Here is a 20,680-nt window from a genome sequence, read left to right on the forward strand (position 1 = left end):
CTCATTTCTTGGTTTAAATGAAAAAGTAAACATTGCCGTTTTATGTTTAAAGCTCTCACAACGAGCTTTTCATATAAATGATAAAATTTATTTTTTATGAAATGAAATTTATTTGAAGAAAAATTGAGTCCCCTTACGGTACGCCAAATGTTGATTATGTGAAAAGCCCGAATATAACAAAAGAAGTGCTTACGGTGCCGGTGTTAAAGCACATTTCGGTAGAACGTGCCTATTCAATGAATATTTTTCTGTTTTCGCAGCACTAAATTACTAAGGCAATATTTAATTTTAGCATAACTGGCGCATCGGTACTTCGCTTTAAAACATTTAAAGGGAGGGCAGAGGATATTTTATGGAGATTTGAGTTTATGTGTTTTTAGGAGCGTAACGCACCGGCTCGATTTAAATACGATAACCGTGCTAATATTAAGGTTGCATTGTTTATCTTTAATTTCAATGAAAATACTTAGGTTGTTAATTTGAATTAATTAGGGGAGAATAAATACGTTTTTTCCTTCCTAAATCCTCCCTTTCAACCAACGACTAAACGCAAACGAGCATTTATGGAAAAGCTGTAGTTTGGAGAAAGGTACAATATCCGAAATCTTGAAATCACAATGTCTACCCTCTGTACGTGCTCTATTAGTTTCTTCCTTCTATATCAGCTTTCTGTGATTATTGACATTCCTTTCGTCCCTACTTTGTATTTCTCGCGAATATCTAAACTAGTTTATTTAGCAGGGATTAGAAAATCAACTCAGGTAGGATTCACGTTTCCACAGAATTTTTACCGGTTCAAGAATGCTCACTTTTGTGTAAAAGCGCAGACAGAAGTCATTCGTGTATTAAAATATTTATGACGTTGAATTAAGATTTGATGTAATTTTGAAAGCCCTATTTAACGCTAGAGATAACACGAGAATCTAATTGCCTAATAAGTGTTAATTTTCAGCTGTTTTACTTTGTGGTATTTAGTGATTAAATTTAGGGTTACGAGTTTATTTATTCGAAAACGTTTCACCATAAACATATTGTTGCTGTTTAATTACCTATAAAGGCCGCAATAACACAGTGAATAAATTTATAAACAACTTAATTATAAATCTAAATGTGCATGTATTATCGTGAAATGGGAAATTAATGTCAAATGTATTTCACATTTTTTTGCTATTTAGTCGACTGTGTAACTAAAATTTGATTGGCAAAATTGATTACGTAACATAGACAAAATTAAATAAACTTGTTTTTAAAATGAACTGATTTGTGCTAATTGAATTTATTTTTTATATTAAAGTCAGTATGTTCATTCTGATGACGGTTTTTCTGGTGTCTAAAAGGCGTGGGGTATTTTCTAAAAATAAATTTATAAATTTCACACAAAATGTCAACTCGTTTCGTCAAGAACTGACTGGATATGAAATTAACTTTACCCAATTGTGGTCACACCCACTCCACCCTCTCCTATCGAATCAATAGAAAAAAATTAGTCTAAAGTTATTCAGAGAGAGCTTCTTCAAAAAAAAAAAATTAATTAAGTTAAAGTGGAGCAAAATATTTTAAATATTATTTTGAATAAGTAGCTGTTTTTATAACAATTCCTATCTTATTATTAATAAATATAGACAGGCGCAACATTACGACAATTTCAAATTTTCGGGAAAATAGGATGAATCGTGTATTTGATGCATAAGCGAAAGATGGAATACCTGAAACGCGTGGAAAATAGTTCAAAAAAATTTTTCTCGAGCCATTTTATAAAATTTAGATAAGTTTTACAATACTTTCGTCGAGAAAACTACTATTACTATTACAATTTGCTGTACAAAGTAATGAGTAAGTAAATTTGGACATGATGAAATCAAATCCATTAATATTGTTACGTCGAACGAGTGATCAAAATCGGCGTGGGTAAAACTCCACAATTTATTTCTTATCAACACGGATTTACACGACTAATTACAGAGCGATTATGAAGAAAATAATTCCGGCGCAACTTCATTGGATCACTGCTCCCGACAGTGGTTCCCATTTAAACAGCACGCGGTTCTTCTCGAAATGCCTACGTCACCGCTTCTAGTCTTCTCTGGAGCGCCCATTCGCGACTTCCGCTTCCAGGTTCTTCTCCGGCCGCCGTCGCCGACAATGAGTCATCGGCGACGTACATGCTTAGAACTCATAGGCGTCGTACTGGGCGGCGTATGGGTTCATTTCATTACAATGTATTTGGATGTAGTGATAATTCTACTGTCTTATTTGCGGACACGCGGCCAAACAACTTTACGATAGAGGCGGTGCCTGAAAAGCTGAAATTTTCCTTGATTTAAAGGTATATAAAATTTGGATTCGAACACCGGCGTTTTGATGTACCATAGCTACTGGTGTCTTTTGTTATTGTAATGTCTTGTCTTTGAAATATTTTAAAAGAATTTTGGAGAGGGGGGGGGGTTGAGCGGGCTTGGGTTGTGTTGTTTTTGAAATAGTTTTAAAGATTCTTGAGGATTTCTTGTGTTTGGTTTTTGAAGTATGTAGAAGAATCTTTGGGAGCACTTTTGTTTCGGTTTTGAAGTAGTTTGAAAGAGTCTTGGGGACCATTTTTTTTTTGTTTTGATTTTGAAGTAGTTTGAAAGAATTTTGGAGACACCATGTGCCTGGTTTTTGAAGTAGTTAAAATTCTCAGCGAAGTCTTTTGTTTTGATTTTGAAGAAGTTTGAAAGAATCTCGAGAATTCCTTTTCCTGTTTTTGAAGTAATTTGAATGAATCTCGGGAACCCCTTTTGTTTTGTTTTTGAAGTAGTTTGAAAGAATCTTGGGGATTTCTTGTCTTGTTTTTGAAGTATTTTGAAAGAATTTCGGGGACTCTTTGTGTTTTGTATTTGAAGTAGTCTGAAAGAATTTCGGGATCTCTTTTGCTTTGTTTTTGAAGTAGTTTGAAAGAATCTCGAGGATTTCTTATGTTTGGTTTTTGAAGTATGTAGAAGACTCTTTAGGATCACTTTTGTTTTGGTTTTGAAGTAGTTTGAAAGAGTCTCGGGGACCATTTGTGTTTTGTTTCTGAATATATAGTTTGAAAGAATTTAGGAGACTACTTTTATTTTGTTTTTGAAAGAATTTGAAAGAATCTCGGGAACTATTTTTGTTTTGATTTGATTTTGAAGTAGTTTGAAAGAATTTCGGAGACACCATGTGCCTGGTTTTTGAAGTAGTTTGAAAAACTCTCAGCGACGTCTTTTGTTTTGATTTTGAAGAAGTCTGAAAGAATCTCGAGAATCCCTTTTCCTGTTTTTGAAGTAATGTGAATGAATCTCGGGAACCTCTTTTGTTTTGTTTTTGAAGTAGTTTGAAAGAATCTTGGGGATTTTTTGTCTTGTGTTTGAAGTATTTTGAAAGAATCTCGGGGACCCGTTGTGTTTTGTATTTGAAGTAGTCTGAAAGAATTTCGGGATCTCTTTTGCTTTGTTTTTGAAGTAGTTTGAAAAAATCTCGAGGATTTCATATGTTTGGTTTTTGAAGTATGTAGAAGACTCTTTAGGATCACTTTTGTTTTGGTTTTGAAGTAGTTTGAAAGACTCTCGGGGACCATTTGTGTTTTGTTTCTGAATATAGAGTTTGAAAGAATTTAGGAGACTACTTTTATTTTGTTTTTGAAAGAATTTGAAAGAATCTCGGGAACTATTTTTATTTTGTTTTGATTTTGAAGTAGTTTGAAAGAATTTCGGAGACACCATGTGCCTGGTTTTTGAAGTACATAGTTTGAAAAACTCTCAGCGATGTCTTTTGTTTTGATTTTGAAGAAGTTTGAAAGAATCTCGAGAATCCCTTTTCCTGTTTTTGAAGTAATGTGAATGAATCTCGGGAACCCCTTTTGTTTTGTTTTTGAAGTAGTTTGAAAGAATCTTGGGGATTTCTTGTCTTGTTTTTGAAGTATTTTGAAAGAATCTCGGGGACCCTTTGTGTTTTGTATTTGAAGTAGTCTGAAAGAATTTCGGGATCTCTTTTGCTTTGTTTTTGAAGTAGTTTGAAAGAATCTCGAGGATTTCTTTGTCTGGTTTTTGACGTATGTAGAAGACTCTTTAGGACCACCTTTGTTTTGGTTTTGAAGTAGTTTGAAAGAGTCTCAGGGACCATTTGTGTTTTGTTTCTGAATATATAGTTTGAAAGAATTTAGGAGACTACTTTTATTTTGTTGTTGAAAGAATTTGAAAGAATCTCGGGAACCATTTTTATTTTGTTTTGATTTTGAAGTAGTTTGAAAGAATTTCGGAGACACCATGTGCCTGGTTTTTGAAGTACATAGTTTGAAAAACTCTCAGCGATGTCTTTTGTTTTGATTTTGAAGAAGTTTGAAAGAATCTCGAGAATCCCTTTTCCTGTTTTTGAAGTAATGTGAATGAATCTCGGGAACCCCTTTTGTTTTGTTTTTGAAGTAGTTTGAAAGAATCTTGGGGATTTCTTGCCTTGTTTTTGAAGTATTTTGAAAGAATCTCGGGGACCCTTTGTGTTTTGTATTTGAAGTAGTTTGAAAGAATTTCGGGATATTTTTTGCTTCGTTTTTGAAGTAGTTTGAAAGAATCTCGAGGATTTCTTGTGTCTGGTTTTTGAAGTATGTAGAAGACTCTTTAGGACCACTTTTGTTTTGGTTTTGAAGTAGTTTGAAAGAGTCTCGGGGACCATTTGTGTTTTGTTTCTGAAAATAGAGTTTGAAGAATTTAGGAGACTACTTTTATTTTGTTGTTGAACGAATTTGAAAGAATCTCGGGAACCATGTTTGTTTTGTTTTGATTTTGAAGTAGTTTGAAAGAATTTCGGAGACACCATGTGCCTGGTTTTTGAAGTAGTTTGAAAAACTCTCAGCGACGTCTTTTGTTTTGATTTTGAAGAAGTTTGAAAGAATCTCGAGAATCCCTTTTCCTGTTTTTGAAGTAATGTGAATGAATCTCGGGAACCCCTTTTGTTGTGTTTTTGAAGTAGTTTGAAAGAATCTTGGGGATTTCTTGTCTTGTTTTTGAAGTATTTTGAAAGAATCTCGGGGACCCTTTGTGTTTTGTATTTGAAGTAGTCTGAAAGAATTTCGGGATCTTTTTTGCTTTGTTTTTGAAGTAGTTTGAAAAAATCTCGAGGATTTCATATGTTTGGTTTTTGAAGTATGTAGAAGACTCTTTAGGATCACTTTTGTTTTGGTTTTGAAGTAGTTTGAAAGAGTCTCGGGGACCATTTGTGTTTTGTTTCTGAATATAGAGTTTGAAAGAATTTAGGAGACTACTTTTATTTTGTTGTTGAAAGAATTTGAAAGAATCTCGGCAACCAATTTTGTTTTGTTTTGATTTTGAAGTAGTTTGAAAGAATTTCGGAGACACCATGTGCCTGGTTTTTGAAGTATTTTGCGACGTCTTTTGTTTTGATTTTGAAGAAGTTTGAAAGAATCTCGAGAATCCCATGTCCTGTTTTTGAATTATTGTGAATGAATCTCGGGGACCCCTTTTGTTTTGTTTGTGAAGTAGTATGAAAGATCTTCGAGGGCTTCTTGTGTCTGGCTTTTGAAATATGTAGTTTGAAATATTCTTGGTGACCAATTGTGTTTTGTTTTTGAAGTAGTTTTAAAGAATTTGTGGATCTCTTTTGCTTTGTTTTTGAAATATATAGTTTCAAATTATCTCAGACTCCTTGTGTTGGGTTTTTGAAGTGGTAGTTTGAAAAAATCTTGGGGACCCCTTGTGTCGGGTTTTTGCAGCAGTTTGAGAGAATCTTAGTCATTCCTTCTGCCGCGTTTTCAAGATATTTGAAAAAATTTCCGGGACCTGTTTTGTTTTATTTTTGAAGTAACTTGAAAGAATTTCGGAGTCCCGTTATCAGGAATGGATGGGATCTGCTGAATCAGAGCGAAAAAATTTAGATCAGTACCCGAACGGCCGAAATTTTATTTCATTTAAAATATAGATATTTAGATGTCAACGGAAATATAGATTGAAAATGTGAATTAAACGTTAGCTTTGAATAAAAATGCAAAAGACTGGAGTAAATTTACGAGAAAATATAAGAAAGTGACATTTATCAGTGTTTAATTTTAGTTTTAGATTGGAGTGCGGTCATTGTGCAAAGACATTAAGAAATAGACCATCAGCGTAAGCAAATTGATGAATAAGACAAAAAAACAATGGTCCAAGGTTCGATCCTTGAGGGACACCTGATGTGGAGACGGAAGCTTTTATTTAAATCCATTGTATGTGACAGATTTTTCTCTGTCCAAAAGGTACGACTCAACGAGAGAAAGACCTTCTAAGACCAAACGAATTATCGATACTTTTCTAGATCAGAAATATTACCCTTCTTGTGTATCGCTCGTTTCCTTACAGCCGAAAAAATGGAATTCTTTGTGGCCTTAAATTGTTTTCCTTGAATCGCATTTAATTGAATAAAACTGAATTTTAACTAATTTATATTTATCTATATATACGTTTCAGATATGATTTCGTCTGAGATGATATATTTCTAAATAGGCGTGTAATTGTGGGTAGTGTAAACTCTACTTTGTTGGTGTTTTATTAAAGAGAATCGCTTCATTCATTACTACAGTCGCTTTGATTGTCCAGATAACGCCAACTACACACCGACAAATGAACACATCATGTTTAGCCGCCTTTATTTTCTCAAGAACCCGAGCTGATAAGCGCAAATGTGATTTCTCTCTGTAAATAAAAAAGCAGTTTACGATACTGCTTTGTGTCAATAAAATAAGTAACTGTTATCAAAAGTAGAAGAATTCAATTTTATTTTACGTTGATCCTTGCATTGCCGTTATCGCTTGTTACGATTCTATTTCAAGCCATTTTTGTTTGAATGGTGTTTGGCTGTTACTTTTGTAAAATGACTTAATCAAAGACAGCATCTCTAAAACCCTCAGCAATAAACTTTATAGCATGATCGATAAAGACAGGAATTCTTGATGAACCAAAGTTCCATTAAGTAAAGGTTTTTATATATTTATCACTTTCTCTCATTTACACGAGACAATTTGCATGAAGGGTTGAGACGCGACATTAAATTCGTTCATAAGCAGCGGTTTCATCTATCTTTAATCTTTTGATAATGCGGTTAGGTGCCCAAACACGAACGAGCGTTTAAGTTCCGATTAAGATATCTTACCCTACTTGTATTTCCGCATTTTGTAGATGCATTACTTACAAACGCACGCTCTGAAATTCCTCAGATACGTGAACAAGTATGTAAACATATAATTAATAGTTAACTTAGGTAAACAGAATTCTGCACTACGTTTAGATCTTAAGTAATTAATTTATGTACACACCACACAGCTTTGACAAAATGGTTAACATGTGGAAAATAAGTGAACAAATAGAGTTTAGCTCACTTCACTGCCACAAAATAGCAGAAGCAACACTAGATGTTTATTCACCAAAAATAGCTAGTTGTTGTTCCTGTCCCGCTGGCGCCAATATCACAGATGGTAGAATATGTTATATCACGATTGAACATAACCAAAATATCATCATGTTTAATACCAATCATCAAATTTTGCCGAAAATCAAAGTTGAAGTAATACAAAAGTTTGATCATTTGTAGAAAATATCGTTTTCTCGACAAGCTTTATCATCACTATTTATCTTAAATTACGAGTACTACACATGGCGGACGTGATTAAAGTATTTCGTTATTTTATTGATTACATCAAGATTCAAGAACGATTCAGCTAAATATTTTTTTTCCTTTATATGCAGCATGAAAAATACGAATTCTTAACTAAAGTACTCGTTAATATTTGAGTTTATTGTTTTGTTTGTCTTATTCCCACTTTCATACCTGCTGGACTGATGTCGAAGAACAAAAACCGTATAATGAATTTAATGACTTATCAAATGACTTAGCCGTCAAAGCTTTGTTATTAAAACGGTGATTATTAGCCTAGGTTTTAAGGCACATGTTTGTCCTTTGTGTTTTGGGATAATTAGAGCTCCCGTCACCACATTATCACGTTTACATCATACTGTTAGCTTGAAAGACACCCAGACGCTTTGTCTATTTTAAGCACTAATGTACTCTTTGAGGTTTCTGTATCATTAGGCGTCAAATCAAGTGTAAACAGCGGCTGCTACAAATTTGAATTTGCAGAGCCTTTAGCAAAATATCTGTGGTTGCACGTCTGTTTTCCGAACACTTAATTGGCATGAAATGTCGTCGAGCTTTTTAAAGTTACATACCGCCTTAGTTCTAACAAAACTGTAGAGACAGTTTTTAATTTGCTCTGAAGGTGAAATTACATGTTCCGTTGCTTTCCCTCCCCAAAATTCAAATTAGCTCTTAATCATGATGGTGAAAGTAAATATTGTTTGTTAGATGTATTAGCAAACGATCGCTTTGAACCATTTGTCCTTATTACATGTTTCATTCGGAAATGTGGTTTGCGAGCTTTCAATCACCACGCTCAATTTTAATAGAGAAATGTGTAATTTTGTAGCCAGGGTAGCGAGAAATTATTTAGTCGAGATCATCAATCACTGCGATAATGCACAACGGGATATCACATATTTACATCCGGTGTGTTTGCTTAAAATTAATTATTATGACAATCCAAGCTTTAAAATTTAATAACAGCTTGAAGTTAACCGACAAAAAATTCAATCACTAAAAAGGTTCTTTCGGATGCTTGAAATAAAGCGGAAAGTTTTGAAGTTTCTTCTTCGAAATTAAATCGCGAGGTGTATTAATTGTGGAAAGTTGCGTCAACAAAAATGGACACTCAACAACAGACTGCTTTTAAAAAAAATTCTCGAAGGTTATTTCGACAGGACCTGCCTCACCCCTTAAATTAAAAAAAAACTATTTTTTAGTAATCTTGCAGAGTTTTTTTTTCTGCATTCATTAACAATATCATACTTTAATCACCCATGCTCACCCACTGTCTATAAAATTTGACTACAATCGATGCAGTAGTTTTGGAGAGTCCAATTAAAATTGACGCAGACGACCGAAGACACTCAGACAGAAAGACAGACATACGACGGACAGTCATAAATTCGAGACCTACTTTTTCGTGCTTTAGGGATCATAAAACGCCGAGAAGACCTGAGAGTAGCTTACGCCCAGGAGGTAAAAACATTTTATTTCAGAAATGTCTCAAGGCGAAACAATAAAAGTAATAATACAGCCCAAATTCATTGCTGAGGCATGCTTACCTACCCCATAGGGCAAGTTGCCCCTGGAAACGGAATAACAATTGCTTCAAAAATATGAATGCATTGATAAAGCGCAAAGTCATGCCTGTGTTTTGCCGAGTTTTCCCATCTGAAAAGGGTCCGATCAACATTATTTCCAACACGTGCAGTTTTTTTGATTAATAAAAAATAGGGTGAACCATTCTTGATTTAATCGATAAAAAAAATTGAAACTAAGAGTCATAGCTTAAGATTAACAAAAAAAAACGAATCCAGCCCGTCAGCACTTCCAACACGAGATCTTCGGGTCAGAAGGCGAAACGAATTCACTGCTACAGAGACGTAATTAGTATATACAGTGGAACCTCGATAATCCGATTTAATTGGGGAAAAGGTGTGTTCGGATTAGCGAATTTCTCAAAATTTGAAAGGGAATTGAATAACAACTTCTACACTGCTGAAAATAAAATTCAAGAAATAAACCTTAATTTTTTAAACAGAAATAAGGTATTCTTAAGCAACAATGGATAAATAAATACATTAAAAAAAATATTACTCCGTGACCATAAACACGCTTTTCGGAATGAACAATTTTTTCAGAATTTTTTGATGACTTTTTCAAAAATGAAATTTTCCATTTCGACCCATTCTCGACGATTTTCGAAATTTAACTTAATAAATTTTCTTGCAAATTTTGGGCCGTAGAAGTCACTCTTGGCTCCATTTCTTCGATAACTTAAACTGTTTTTCTAGAATCGTCCATTGAAATACCGCAATATTTAAAAATTGCGAAAAATTCGAATTTCACACCGAATTTTCCGAAAATATTGCTTCGTTACCATCAACACGCTACATTCTGTGAATCAGCATGTCGAGAGTTTTTTCACAATTTTTAGACAACTTTTTTAAAAGTGAAATTTTTTCAAATATAGGTCATTTTTTGATATTTTTGAAACTTAACTAAATACATTTTTTTTTGTAGATTTCGAGACCTAGGACTCACTTCCGGCATCGTTTCTTTGATAAGTGTAACCGTTTTTCTTGCCCGTTGACCATCAAAATGCTATATTTTTGGAATCAGCAGATCGATATCCACGTCCCTGAATTTTTTCACAATTTTTTGACAACTTTTTGAAAAGTGAAAATTTTTCAATGGTCCCCCCTTCTTCAAATTTCGGCGAAATTTTGATATTTTCGAAACTTAACTAAAAACATTTTCTTGTAGATTTCGAGCTCTACAACTCACTTCCGGCATCGTTTCTTTGATAAGTGCAACCGTTTTTCCAGAATCGAACGTTGAAATATCGAAATTTTCAGAAATTTTCAAAAATTCGCATTTCATACCGATTCTAGCGAATATTTTCCTCCGTGACCATGAACATTATATATTTTTTGAATCAGCAAATCGAGATCAACATCCCTGAATTTTTTCAGAATTTTTAGACAACTTTTTTTTTTGTGAAATTTTTCTAATGGTCCCCCCTTCTTCAAATTTCGGCCAAATTTTGATATTTTCGAAACTTAACTAAAAACATTTTCTTGTAGATTTCGAGCTCTAAAACTCACTTCCGTAATCCTTTCTTTGATAAGTGGAACCGTTTTTCAAGAATCGACCGCTGAAATATCGAAATTTTCAGAAATCTTCAAAAACTCGCATTTCATGCAATATTCTAGCGTATATTTTGGTCCGTGACCATAAAGATTCTATATTTTTGCAATCAGCAAATCGAGATCAACATCCCTGAATTTTTTCAGAATTTTTAGACAACTTTTTTTTTTGTGAAATTTTTCTAATGGTCCCCCCTTCTTCAAATTTCGGCCAAATTTTGACATTTTCGAAACTTAGCTAAACACATTTTCTTGTAGATTTTGAGCTCTAGAACTCACTTCCGTAATCCTTTCTTTGTTAAGTGGAACCGTTTTTCCAGAATCGAACGTTGAAATATCGAAATTTTCAGAAATTTTCAAAAATTCGCATTTCGTACCGATTCTTTCGAAAATGTTCCGCCGTGACCGTCAACATGCTATATTTTTTGAATCAGCAAATCGAGATCAACATCCCTGAATTTTTTCAGAATTTTTAGACAACTTTTTTTTTTGTGAAATTTTTCTAATGGTCCCCCCTTCTTCAAATTTCGGCCAAATTTTGACATTTTCGAAACTTAGCTAAACACATTTTCTTGTAGATTTTGAGCTCTAGAACTCACTTCCGTAATCCTTTCTTTGTTAAGTGGAACCGTTTTTCCAGAATCGAACGTTGAAATATCGAAATTTTCAGAAATTTTCAAAAATTCGCATTTCGTACCGATTCTTTCGAAAATGTTCCGCCGTGACCGTCAACATGCTATATTTTTGGAATCAGCATGTCGAGATCTACGTCCCTGAATTTTTTCGCAATTTTTAGACAACTTTTTTAAAAGTGAAAATTTTTCAATGGTCCCCCCTTCTTCAAATTTCGGCCAAATTTTAACTTTTCGAAACTCAACTAAACACATTTTCTTGTAGATTTTGAGCTCTAGAACTCACTTCCGGCATCGTTTCTTTGATAAGTGCAACCGTTTTTTTTAGAATCGTCCGTTGAAATATCGAAATTTTTAGAAATTTTCAAAAATTCGCATTTTATACTGGCTCTTTCTAAAGTGTTGACCCGTGACTATCAACACACTATATATTTGGAATCAGCATGTCGAGATCTACGTCCCTGAATTTTTTCGCAATTTTTAGATAACTTTATTAAAAGTGAAAATTTTTCAATGGTCCCCCCTTCTTCAAATTTCGGCCAAATTTTAACTTTTCGAAACTCAACTAAACACATTTTCTTGTAGATTTTGAGCTCTAGAACTCACTTCCGGCATCGTTTCTTTGATAAGTGCAACCGTTTTTTTTAGAATCGTCCGTTGAAATATCGAAATTTTTAGAAATTTTCAAAAATTCGCATTTTATACTGGCTCTTTCTAAAGTGTTGACCCGTGACTATCAACACACTATATATTTGGAATCAGCATGTCGAGATCTACGTCCCTGAATTTTTTCGCAATTTTTAGATAACTTTATTAAAAGTGAAAATTTTTCAATGGTCCCCCCTTCTTCAAATTTCAGCCAAATTTTGACATTTTCGAAACTCAACCAAACACATTTTCTTGTAGATTTCGAGCTCTACAACTCACTTCCGGCATCGTTTCTTTGATAAGTGCAACCGTTTTTCCAGAATCGAACGTTGAAATATCGAAATTTTCAGAAATTTTCAAAAATTCGCATTTCATACCGATTCTAGCGAATATTTTCCTCCGTGACCATGAACATTATATATTTTTTGAATCAGCAAATCGAGATCAACATCCCTGAATTTTTTCAGAATTTTTAGACAACTTTTTTTTTAGTGAAATTTTTCTAATGGTCCCCCCTTCTTCAAATTTCGGCCAAATTTTGATATTTTCGAAACTTAACTAAAAACATTTTCTTGTAGATTTCGAGCTCTAAAACTCACTTCCGTAATCCTTTCTTTGATAAGTGGAACCGTTTTTCAAGAATCGACCGCTGAAATATCGAAATTTTCAGAAATCTTCAAAAACTCGCATTTCATGCAATATTCTAGCGTATATTTTGGTCCGTGACCATAAAGATTCTATATTTTTGCAATCAGCAAATCGAGATCAACATCCCTGAATTTTTTCAGAATTTTTAGACAACTTTTTTTTTTGTGAAATTTTTCTAATGGTCCCCCCTTCTTCAAATTTCGGCCAAATTTTGACATTTTCGAAACTTAGCTAAACACATTTTCTTGTAGATTTTGAGCTCTAGAACTCACTTCCGTAATCCTTTCTTTGTTAAGTGGAACCGTTTTTCCAGAATCGAACGTTGAAATATCGAAATTTTCAGAAATTTTCAAAAATTCGCATTTCGTACCGATTCTTTCGAAAATGTTCCGCCGTGATCGTCAACATGCTATATTTTTTGAATCAGCAAATCGAGATCAACATCCCTGAATTTTTTCAGAATTTTTAGACAACTTTTTTTTTTGTGAAATTTTTCTAATGGTCCCCCCTTCTTCAAATTTCGGCCAAATTTTGACATTTTCGAAACTTAGCTAAACACATTTTCTTGTAGATTTTGAGCTCTAGAACTCACTTCCGTAATCCTTTCTTTGTTAAGTGGAACCGTTTTTCCAGAATCGAACGTTGAAATATCGAAATTTTCAGAAATTTTCAAAAATTCGCATTTCGTACCGATTCTTTCGAAAATGTTCCGCCGTGACCGTCAACATGCTATATTTTTGGAATCAGCATGTCGAGATCTACGTCCCTGAATTTTTTCGCAATTTTTAGACAACTTTTTTAAAAGTGAAAATTTTTCAATGGTCCTCCCTTCTTCAAATTTCGGCCAAATTTTAACTTTTCGAAACTCAACTAAACACATTTTCTTGTAGATTTTGAGCTCTAGAACTCACTTCCGGCATCGTTTCTTTGATAAGTGCAACCGTTTTTTTTAGAATCGTCCGTTGAAATATCGAAATTTTTAGAAATTTTCAAAAATTCGCATTTTATACTGGCTCTTTCTAAAGTGTTGACCCGTGACTATCAACACACTATATATTTGGAATCAGCATGTCGAGATCTACGTCCTTGAATTTTTTCGCAATTTTTAGATAACTTTATTAAAAGTGAAAATTTTTCAATGGTCCCCCCTTCTTCAAATTTCAGCCAAATTTTGACATTTTCGAAACTCAACCAAACACATTTTCTTGTAGATTTTGAGCTCTAGAACTCACTTCCGGCATCGTTCCTTTGATAAGTGCAACCGTTTTTCCAGAATCGTCCGTTGAAATGTCGAAATTTTTAGAAATTTTCAAAAATTCGCATTTCGTAACGATTCTTTCTAAAATGTTGCTCCGTGACCATCAACACACTATATTTTTGGAATCAGCATGTCGAGCTCTACGTCCCTGAATTTTTTCGCAATTTTTAGACAACTTTTTTAAAAGTGAGAATATTTTAATTTCACATTTTGGCCAAATTTTGACATTTTCGAAACTCAGCTAAATACATTTTCTTGTAAATTTTGAGCTCTAGAACTCACTTCCGGCATCGTTTCTTTGATAAGTGCAACCGTTTTTTTTAGAATCGTCCGTTGAAATATCGAAATTTTTAGAAATTTTCAAAAATTCGCATTTTATACTGATTCTTTCTAAAATGTTGCCCCGTGACATTCAACACACTATATTTTTGAAATCAGCATGTCGATATCTACGTCCCTGAATTTTTTCGCAATTTTTAGACGACTATTTAAAAGTGAAAATTTTTCAATGGTCCCACCTGCTTCAAATTTCTGTCAAATTTTGACATTTTCGAAACTGAACTAAACACATTTTCTTGTAGATTTCGTACTCTAGAACTCACTTCGGGCATCGTTTTTTTGATAACTGCAACCGTTTTTCCGGAATCGAACGTTACAATATCGAAATTTTCAAAAATTCGCATTTCGTACCGATTCTTTCGAAAATGTTACTCCGTGACCATAAACTCGCTATATTTTTGGAACCAGCACCTTGGAATACATATCTCTGCATTTAATCAGAATTTTTAGACAACCATTCCAAAAATTAAATTTTCCACTCATACAAATTTCGACCCATTTTTGACGAATTTCGAACTTTAACTAAATACTTTTTCTTGTAGATTTCGGGCCGCAGAAGTCACTTTCGGCCTCAGTTCTTCGATAACTTCAACCTTTTTTCTAAAATTAGTTAATTAATGCAGTGCATTGAAATATCGCAATTTTTAAAAAATTCGGAAAATTCAATACAACACGTACGTCATTTTTGCAAAGAGACATCGACTTCGACTAGTCTCGTTCGGATTACTGGATGTTCGGATAATCGTGGGTTCGGATTATAGAGGTTATACTGCATACCAAGAAACGCAAAATGGATTCCTACAAGAGTATGTTATTGTATCACATTTAAATCATTTTAAAACAGAATATTTTCAGATGACGTCATCACATTCTTGGTGGGGATGATTAAACAAATTTTGATTAGCATTTTACCATTTGTACGATACAATTACGTCTTGTCTAACAAACAAAATAAGCTACTCAACTTATAATGAGATCATTAATTGACTAACAAATATACGCTTTAATAAGGCCTTTTTAACACGACACGTGTTGCGGCATTGTGCTACAATTTCTCATACTTAGTTTACAGCTTTACTTGTTGTGTACGTTGGCATTTCAATAACAAGGCTGGAACAGAAACAAAAAAAGAATAAAAACTTATCCACGTCGAAGAATCCTCCTCTAGCAATGTTTTTTGTCCGCCTACACAGACTTCTGTTATGAACTTATAGCGACCTGGTAAAACGTTAATAACGCAACGACAAACGTTCCTCACTACTTCAGGAATTTTTTTTCGTTTATTGGGGATGGAAGAGGGATTAGGTTATTGTCAACTTAGTATAACTTGCTCGAAAACTGCAACGTTTACCTCAAACAACTATACCCTATAACCTGAAACGTACGCAAAATGATTTTGTGTCGAATTTATTGAAACGGTTTAAAAGGGCTTAATTTGTTATAGATTACACACTGGGAAGTTCACTTTAAAGTTAAAAACATAAGAGTACAAACTTTACTCGAAAGCAGTTCTAGATGATTGTTTTTCTTGTTCGCGGAAGGTACTTAAGTGTTGCCTAGTCGAACATAATAAGATTACTCAAGTTGGAACGAGCCTGTTTCATTGAAAATTTCAACATGAGGACAAAATTAGACCAATAAGTTCGATCTGAAATTAGTGTGCTTTCTCTGTAGATTATCCGGCTGCGACTTCTCCAGTTATTGGAAGATGCATCGGGTTAGAGTTCAATCAATAAAGACACAGATAAAAGGATGCGCTTTCATCAACATAAAATCATTCCGTTTCTACTTACTCTACACAAGGAATGGTTGGTGTTTTTCAAGGCATTATCGAAATTTACCAACCAATAAATCACGCTGTAAAATTTTTAACATCCAAGCGTACGTTTTTCTTTTAACTTTAATGTTATAGTCGTTTATGAACATTATAACCACTTTTATTAAACGAAAATGCAAGATTGTGGAACAACATTACTCACGCTTATTCCAAACCGTTAAATTTTACGTCTGTTCTAGAGACGTAAAGAAAAATAGGTACGCTACATGTGTATTAATGCATATCCTTTAGGTAACCATAAAACCACAAAATAAAAATGCATTGTTTGACGTATGAATCGTTGCGACTCATTTTTATTTTCTGATTCGAAATAAATCGAAAAAACGTTGTCGTTGGATTAGATGTTAAAAAAGCGAGACGAGAAAGATAGCAAATTGTGCTGTTATAATACGATGGGAAATTGAACGTTCTGGCTGTTGACACATTTTGGGCGGAAGACTTTTCTAACAAGTTTTAATGCATTGAAAATGAAAGATTGTAGTTCCGACGGAAAATATACTCCTATATTTACAGTCCTCTGACTCAATAGGCACGCCTAAAACTACTCAATTCACACCATTGTGACTGTAAGTTTTAATTACCCAAAGAAAACTGAACTACCTGAAAATGTCTTGTCGTTCTCCCCAAGGAATGCAACTGAAGACGCTACAGTATGATATCGAACAAATCAAATAAAATCTCGCGAGATCGCTCTCTCTACGTCACGATCCAGCCATTCGTAATAAATAAAATTTAATTTGTTATTTATTCGAAGCGATAAAATGATGAAAAATACGGACCCAATACGAGAGCCTTGTTTTATAATAACATAAGAAATGAAGTATTTAGGCAACTAGTTATACAGATGCGTGTGGTATTTGTCCTGGAAATTTAGTAAAATACATACAAAGTGATAGGCGGCACGCTTCCGTGAGCTATTTCGACCCTATAATCATTTATAGAAACGCTGTAAAAGTCGGGCTTTTAAAGAAGACGCAATCGAGGCAGTTTCGACGAGGCAACTCTGAATTCGAACATTTTGAGTGTGTGGTATTTACAGAAGTTTATAATTTTCTTATTTGTTTGAAATTTTATTGACTACCTAAAGATAATGCGCCACCTCGTTAAAGACTTTGTCTTGTTATTTAAGAGCTGTTTTAGCAATTGAAGGGTATTTCGAAATAAGAACGTGTTCTTTGCTTTCTTTTCTTGTAAAATTTTAAACTTTCACAGTTGCTTCTCCGCGCGAATTATGAAGTTTGAAACATTTCACGTTTAGGAATTATATAAAAAAGTTGAATATTACTTGCATAAATATTCCGCCTTCTTGTTATAAGTTTTTAAAGCCTTGCTAGTTTGCAGTTTTTTAGTTTAAGTGATTATTAAAAGCAGGTAAAATAAAAATTGAGGGTCTAAATTGTGCTACAACGCCGCAAGCCGTTCTATTATTTGAAGATGGGAACAGGTTCTGTCGATTTCCGACAAATGATTAATAATGATTACATTTCCCTGAGAGGTTAACAACGTGGTTAACCGAAGGCCAGATCACAATGACACAAGCAGGATTCAGAGGTGACAGTTTCAAATGGTTTATCTTTTCGAATTTGCGCTAATGGTGTCGATGTAATACGTCTTTTCAGGACTAATTTATGGATGTCCAGTCTAATGTGGCTGGTGTATTAAGGTGTAATAACACTTATCCTCACTTTCGCGGATCGGACCGGAAAATATTACATTCAGTTCGATTTGTGTTTGAAAAGGCATAACATTGTCGACGTGAGGAAAAATAACCCAATTTTAATATTGATGAAACCTTCCCAAGCTACAAGTCTTCCGGACTCATATTTTTCTCTTGTTTTTAAACTTTATGTCTGGCACTTGTGTTGAACATGTCAAATGTTTTAGAAGTTCTAGTACGGAATATTTATGTAAACATTTCTAGTAGATTACCGTTCCAAACACTGTGTACGTTTTAAATGAAAAATTAAACGTAACGAGAGCTATTGTATTGGTTTGAAAACTACACAAATGGGATTATACATAAAATCAAAAGCGCATAAATGTGCTTTTGTCGAAGCTGCTGCTCTGTGTACTTCAATAATCGGACGACGTATTAATGACGTCCCAACGTAGTCGCACAATGCGAATATAAAAAAGTCCGTGCTCTCGAATGTATTAAGTTTTTTGAACTGGGTGGAGTAGAATTGTCTTTTGATCGTAGACAGCCCTAGGCAACGCTATATTGAGAGTGGTTCATCAACTTAATACGAAATGAATTCCTCAACTTTGTGTTGCTCTTGTTGGATGAAGGTTGTTTATTTAAGTGATGAAATCTGCACTTTTTAAAAATGGAGCGTCAATATTACATAGTACAGTCTTACTCGTTTCCATTAGTATTATTTTCTTTGAAACTTTATACATACAGAAACTCGATCCTACCTTATTGAATCTTTTTTTCGTCTTTAAATTACAAATCTAAATTGAACAAACTGGTGTTTTTCGTCTTGCACATCCTAATTTGTTTTTGTCATATCAAATTATTTTTCCAGATGTTGTTTCGTGTTGCATATAATTAAAACTCTTGTTATTGTGTACAGTGAAACCCAATCTGATATCTCTATTCCTGACGAATCAAAATTTCATTAAGTGTCGAGCGATCGACAAGTTGTATGATGGGAGAAAACACGCCCAACCGTTCATTACTCCGCTTTAAAAATATAAACACAAAGCATTAATAAATGATGTTGTTTACGAATCAGTCAAGGCTTAAACCATCGATTAAAACCGATTTTATTGTTGTGAACGGTTAATAAGTACTGTTTTATATTTGATTCAACACAACAGTTTATTGTATGAGAGGAAACAGAACATTTATATATATATTTAGATAGATACATGAGTATGCCCTCAGTGCCCAGGTACATACATAGATTTTACGCGTCAACACTTCTCTCGTTCATCTTAACCTGCCACCTCTTATCAACACCTTAACACCCAACTCTTTGTTCTTATCAGTCAACCCGAGCCCGGCCCTGTCAGACCATCACAACATCAGATGTAATAATTTTTCAAAGAAGCATTATTAATTTCTGTATCGTGAAATTATTGCTGAAAAATTACGGACTAGACGAGAATTCTTGCTAGTCGTTTTTTTATTTTTAAATGATGTCTTTAGGAATCGCTTGGAGCATATTCCCTTTCCTGGGAAAGGTAAATTGAAAACGGCGACACAATTTTGTCCTTAATTATGAAGTCTTGATGTCGTTTAAGTTTCAATGTTCGTGTAGCTGGTATTTTACGATCTCTAGAAGAGTTGACATGGGGCACCTAAAAGTTGCATTAACTGCGAGTTATTCGACCATAAAGTGACATTCGCAGCGATGATAGCTCCGGTCAGCCACTGAAACAATCATGCTAAAACACAATTCCCAACTAACTCAAATGAGTCATTACGTTGACCTCCATATAAACCAAATTCTAACCAGCATGTCTCTATTTCAGGGGAACTAGTGGAATTGATATAGATCTGCGACGAGTCGATATCGACCAGTGTCCTCTGCCTAAGGGAAGCACACAACTCAATATTTTCGCCGCTTCAGACAAATGCAAAAAGCGCACAACAGAAGTAAGTTTTATGTCTTTCACCGCATGCCTTTCCATTCATTTTTAAAATTTACAAGTCACTGGGTTTAGTATTCACGCCTTCGACGCTAACTTATCTCTATCAGATATCTAGGCAAGAGCAATTTTTTCGCGTTAAATCCGTACTGCAGCGAGAATCTCGCTGCAAATGATAGCAATGCGGCGATCTGATTAATCGTCGATGTCGATAGTCGAAACTGTCTGCCTCCTTTCACTGTTACATTGATGAAGAGCGCTTTTAGGGTATAAATTTCCATCCGGTGTCACTGAGCACGAATACATTCAATAAACTAACTATAACTATCGCGTTTCGCTTTTTACCAGAACCGTCTCTGCGAATCTACTAAATTGAACGCATGCGGAATGGCTCGTAATAAACAGGAGAGCTACTGAGAAACTGACAAAAATTTATGAAGCTTAACGACCAGCCGGAAACTTGTCAGCTTTGGTAGTTAATCTGCTACCGCTTTACATTATCATCTTGAATTATGGCTCACTAATAACGTCTTTTTATTCGCCTGTTTCTGAATTAGCTACAAAATTAGGTTGTTTGAGAATGATTCTCTTCCAACGACATCTTAAAAACGCACTCGGTATTAACTATCTAACCGGTTTGTATTAATAGCTACTTCTGAACCAGCGCATCTGGCACATCGGAAGTTGTTCAAAAATCACGCAAAAATGCTCGAAATCTTTGAAAATACCTCCTACGATCTAAAATACCCCAAAAACGTGAAAAAAACCCTCAAAATGTAGAAAAACCACTGGTCTAGGCGTAAAGCCATCAGTCCCGTTCGTTGATGATCGAATCAGTCACGCGAAGGGAAAATAATGTTAAGAAGAAGAAAAACTTGAGAAGGTGTCGGTGTCGGTGTGGGTGTCGGTGTCGGTGTCGGTATCGGTGTCACCTTCCCCGAGACCC

General features: G+C 34.3%; 1 protein-coding gene across 1 annotated transcript in view; it reads left to right on the forward strand.

The window, feature by feature from the left end:
* The window catches only part of LOC135141776 (metabotropic glycine receptor), a 177,984-nt gene that overhangs the window by 125,041 nt on the left and 32,263 nt on the right, over positions 1 to 20,680 (forward strand). The window contains exon 3 of the mRNA XM_064073207.1: positions 19,618 to 19,741. Coding sequence (XP_063929277.1) covers positions 19,618 to 19,741 — 124 coding nt within the window. The remainder of the gene's footprint in view (positions 1 to 19,617; positions 19,742 to 20,680) is intronic.

Source organism: Zophobas morio, unplaced genomic scaffold (genome assembly GCF_036711695.1).
Source record: "Zophobas morio isolate AGI-343-1 ecotype UQ-CSIRO unplaced genomic scaffold, CSIRO_AGI_Zmor_V1 ptg000044l, whole genome shotgun sequence".
NCBI lineage: Eukaryota > Metazoa > Arthropoda > Insecta > Coleoptera > Tenebrionidae > Zophobas > Zophobas morio.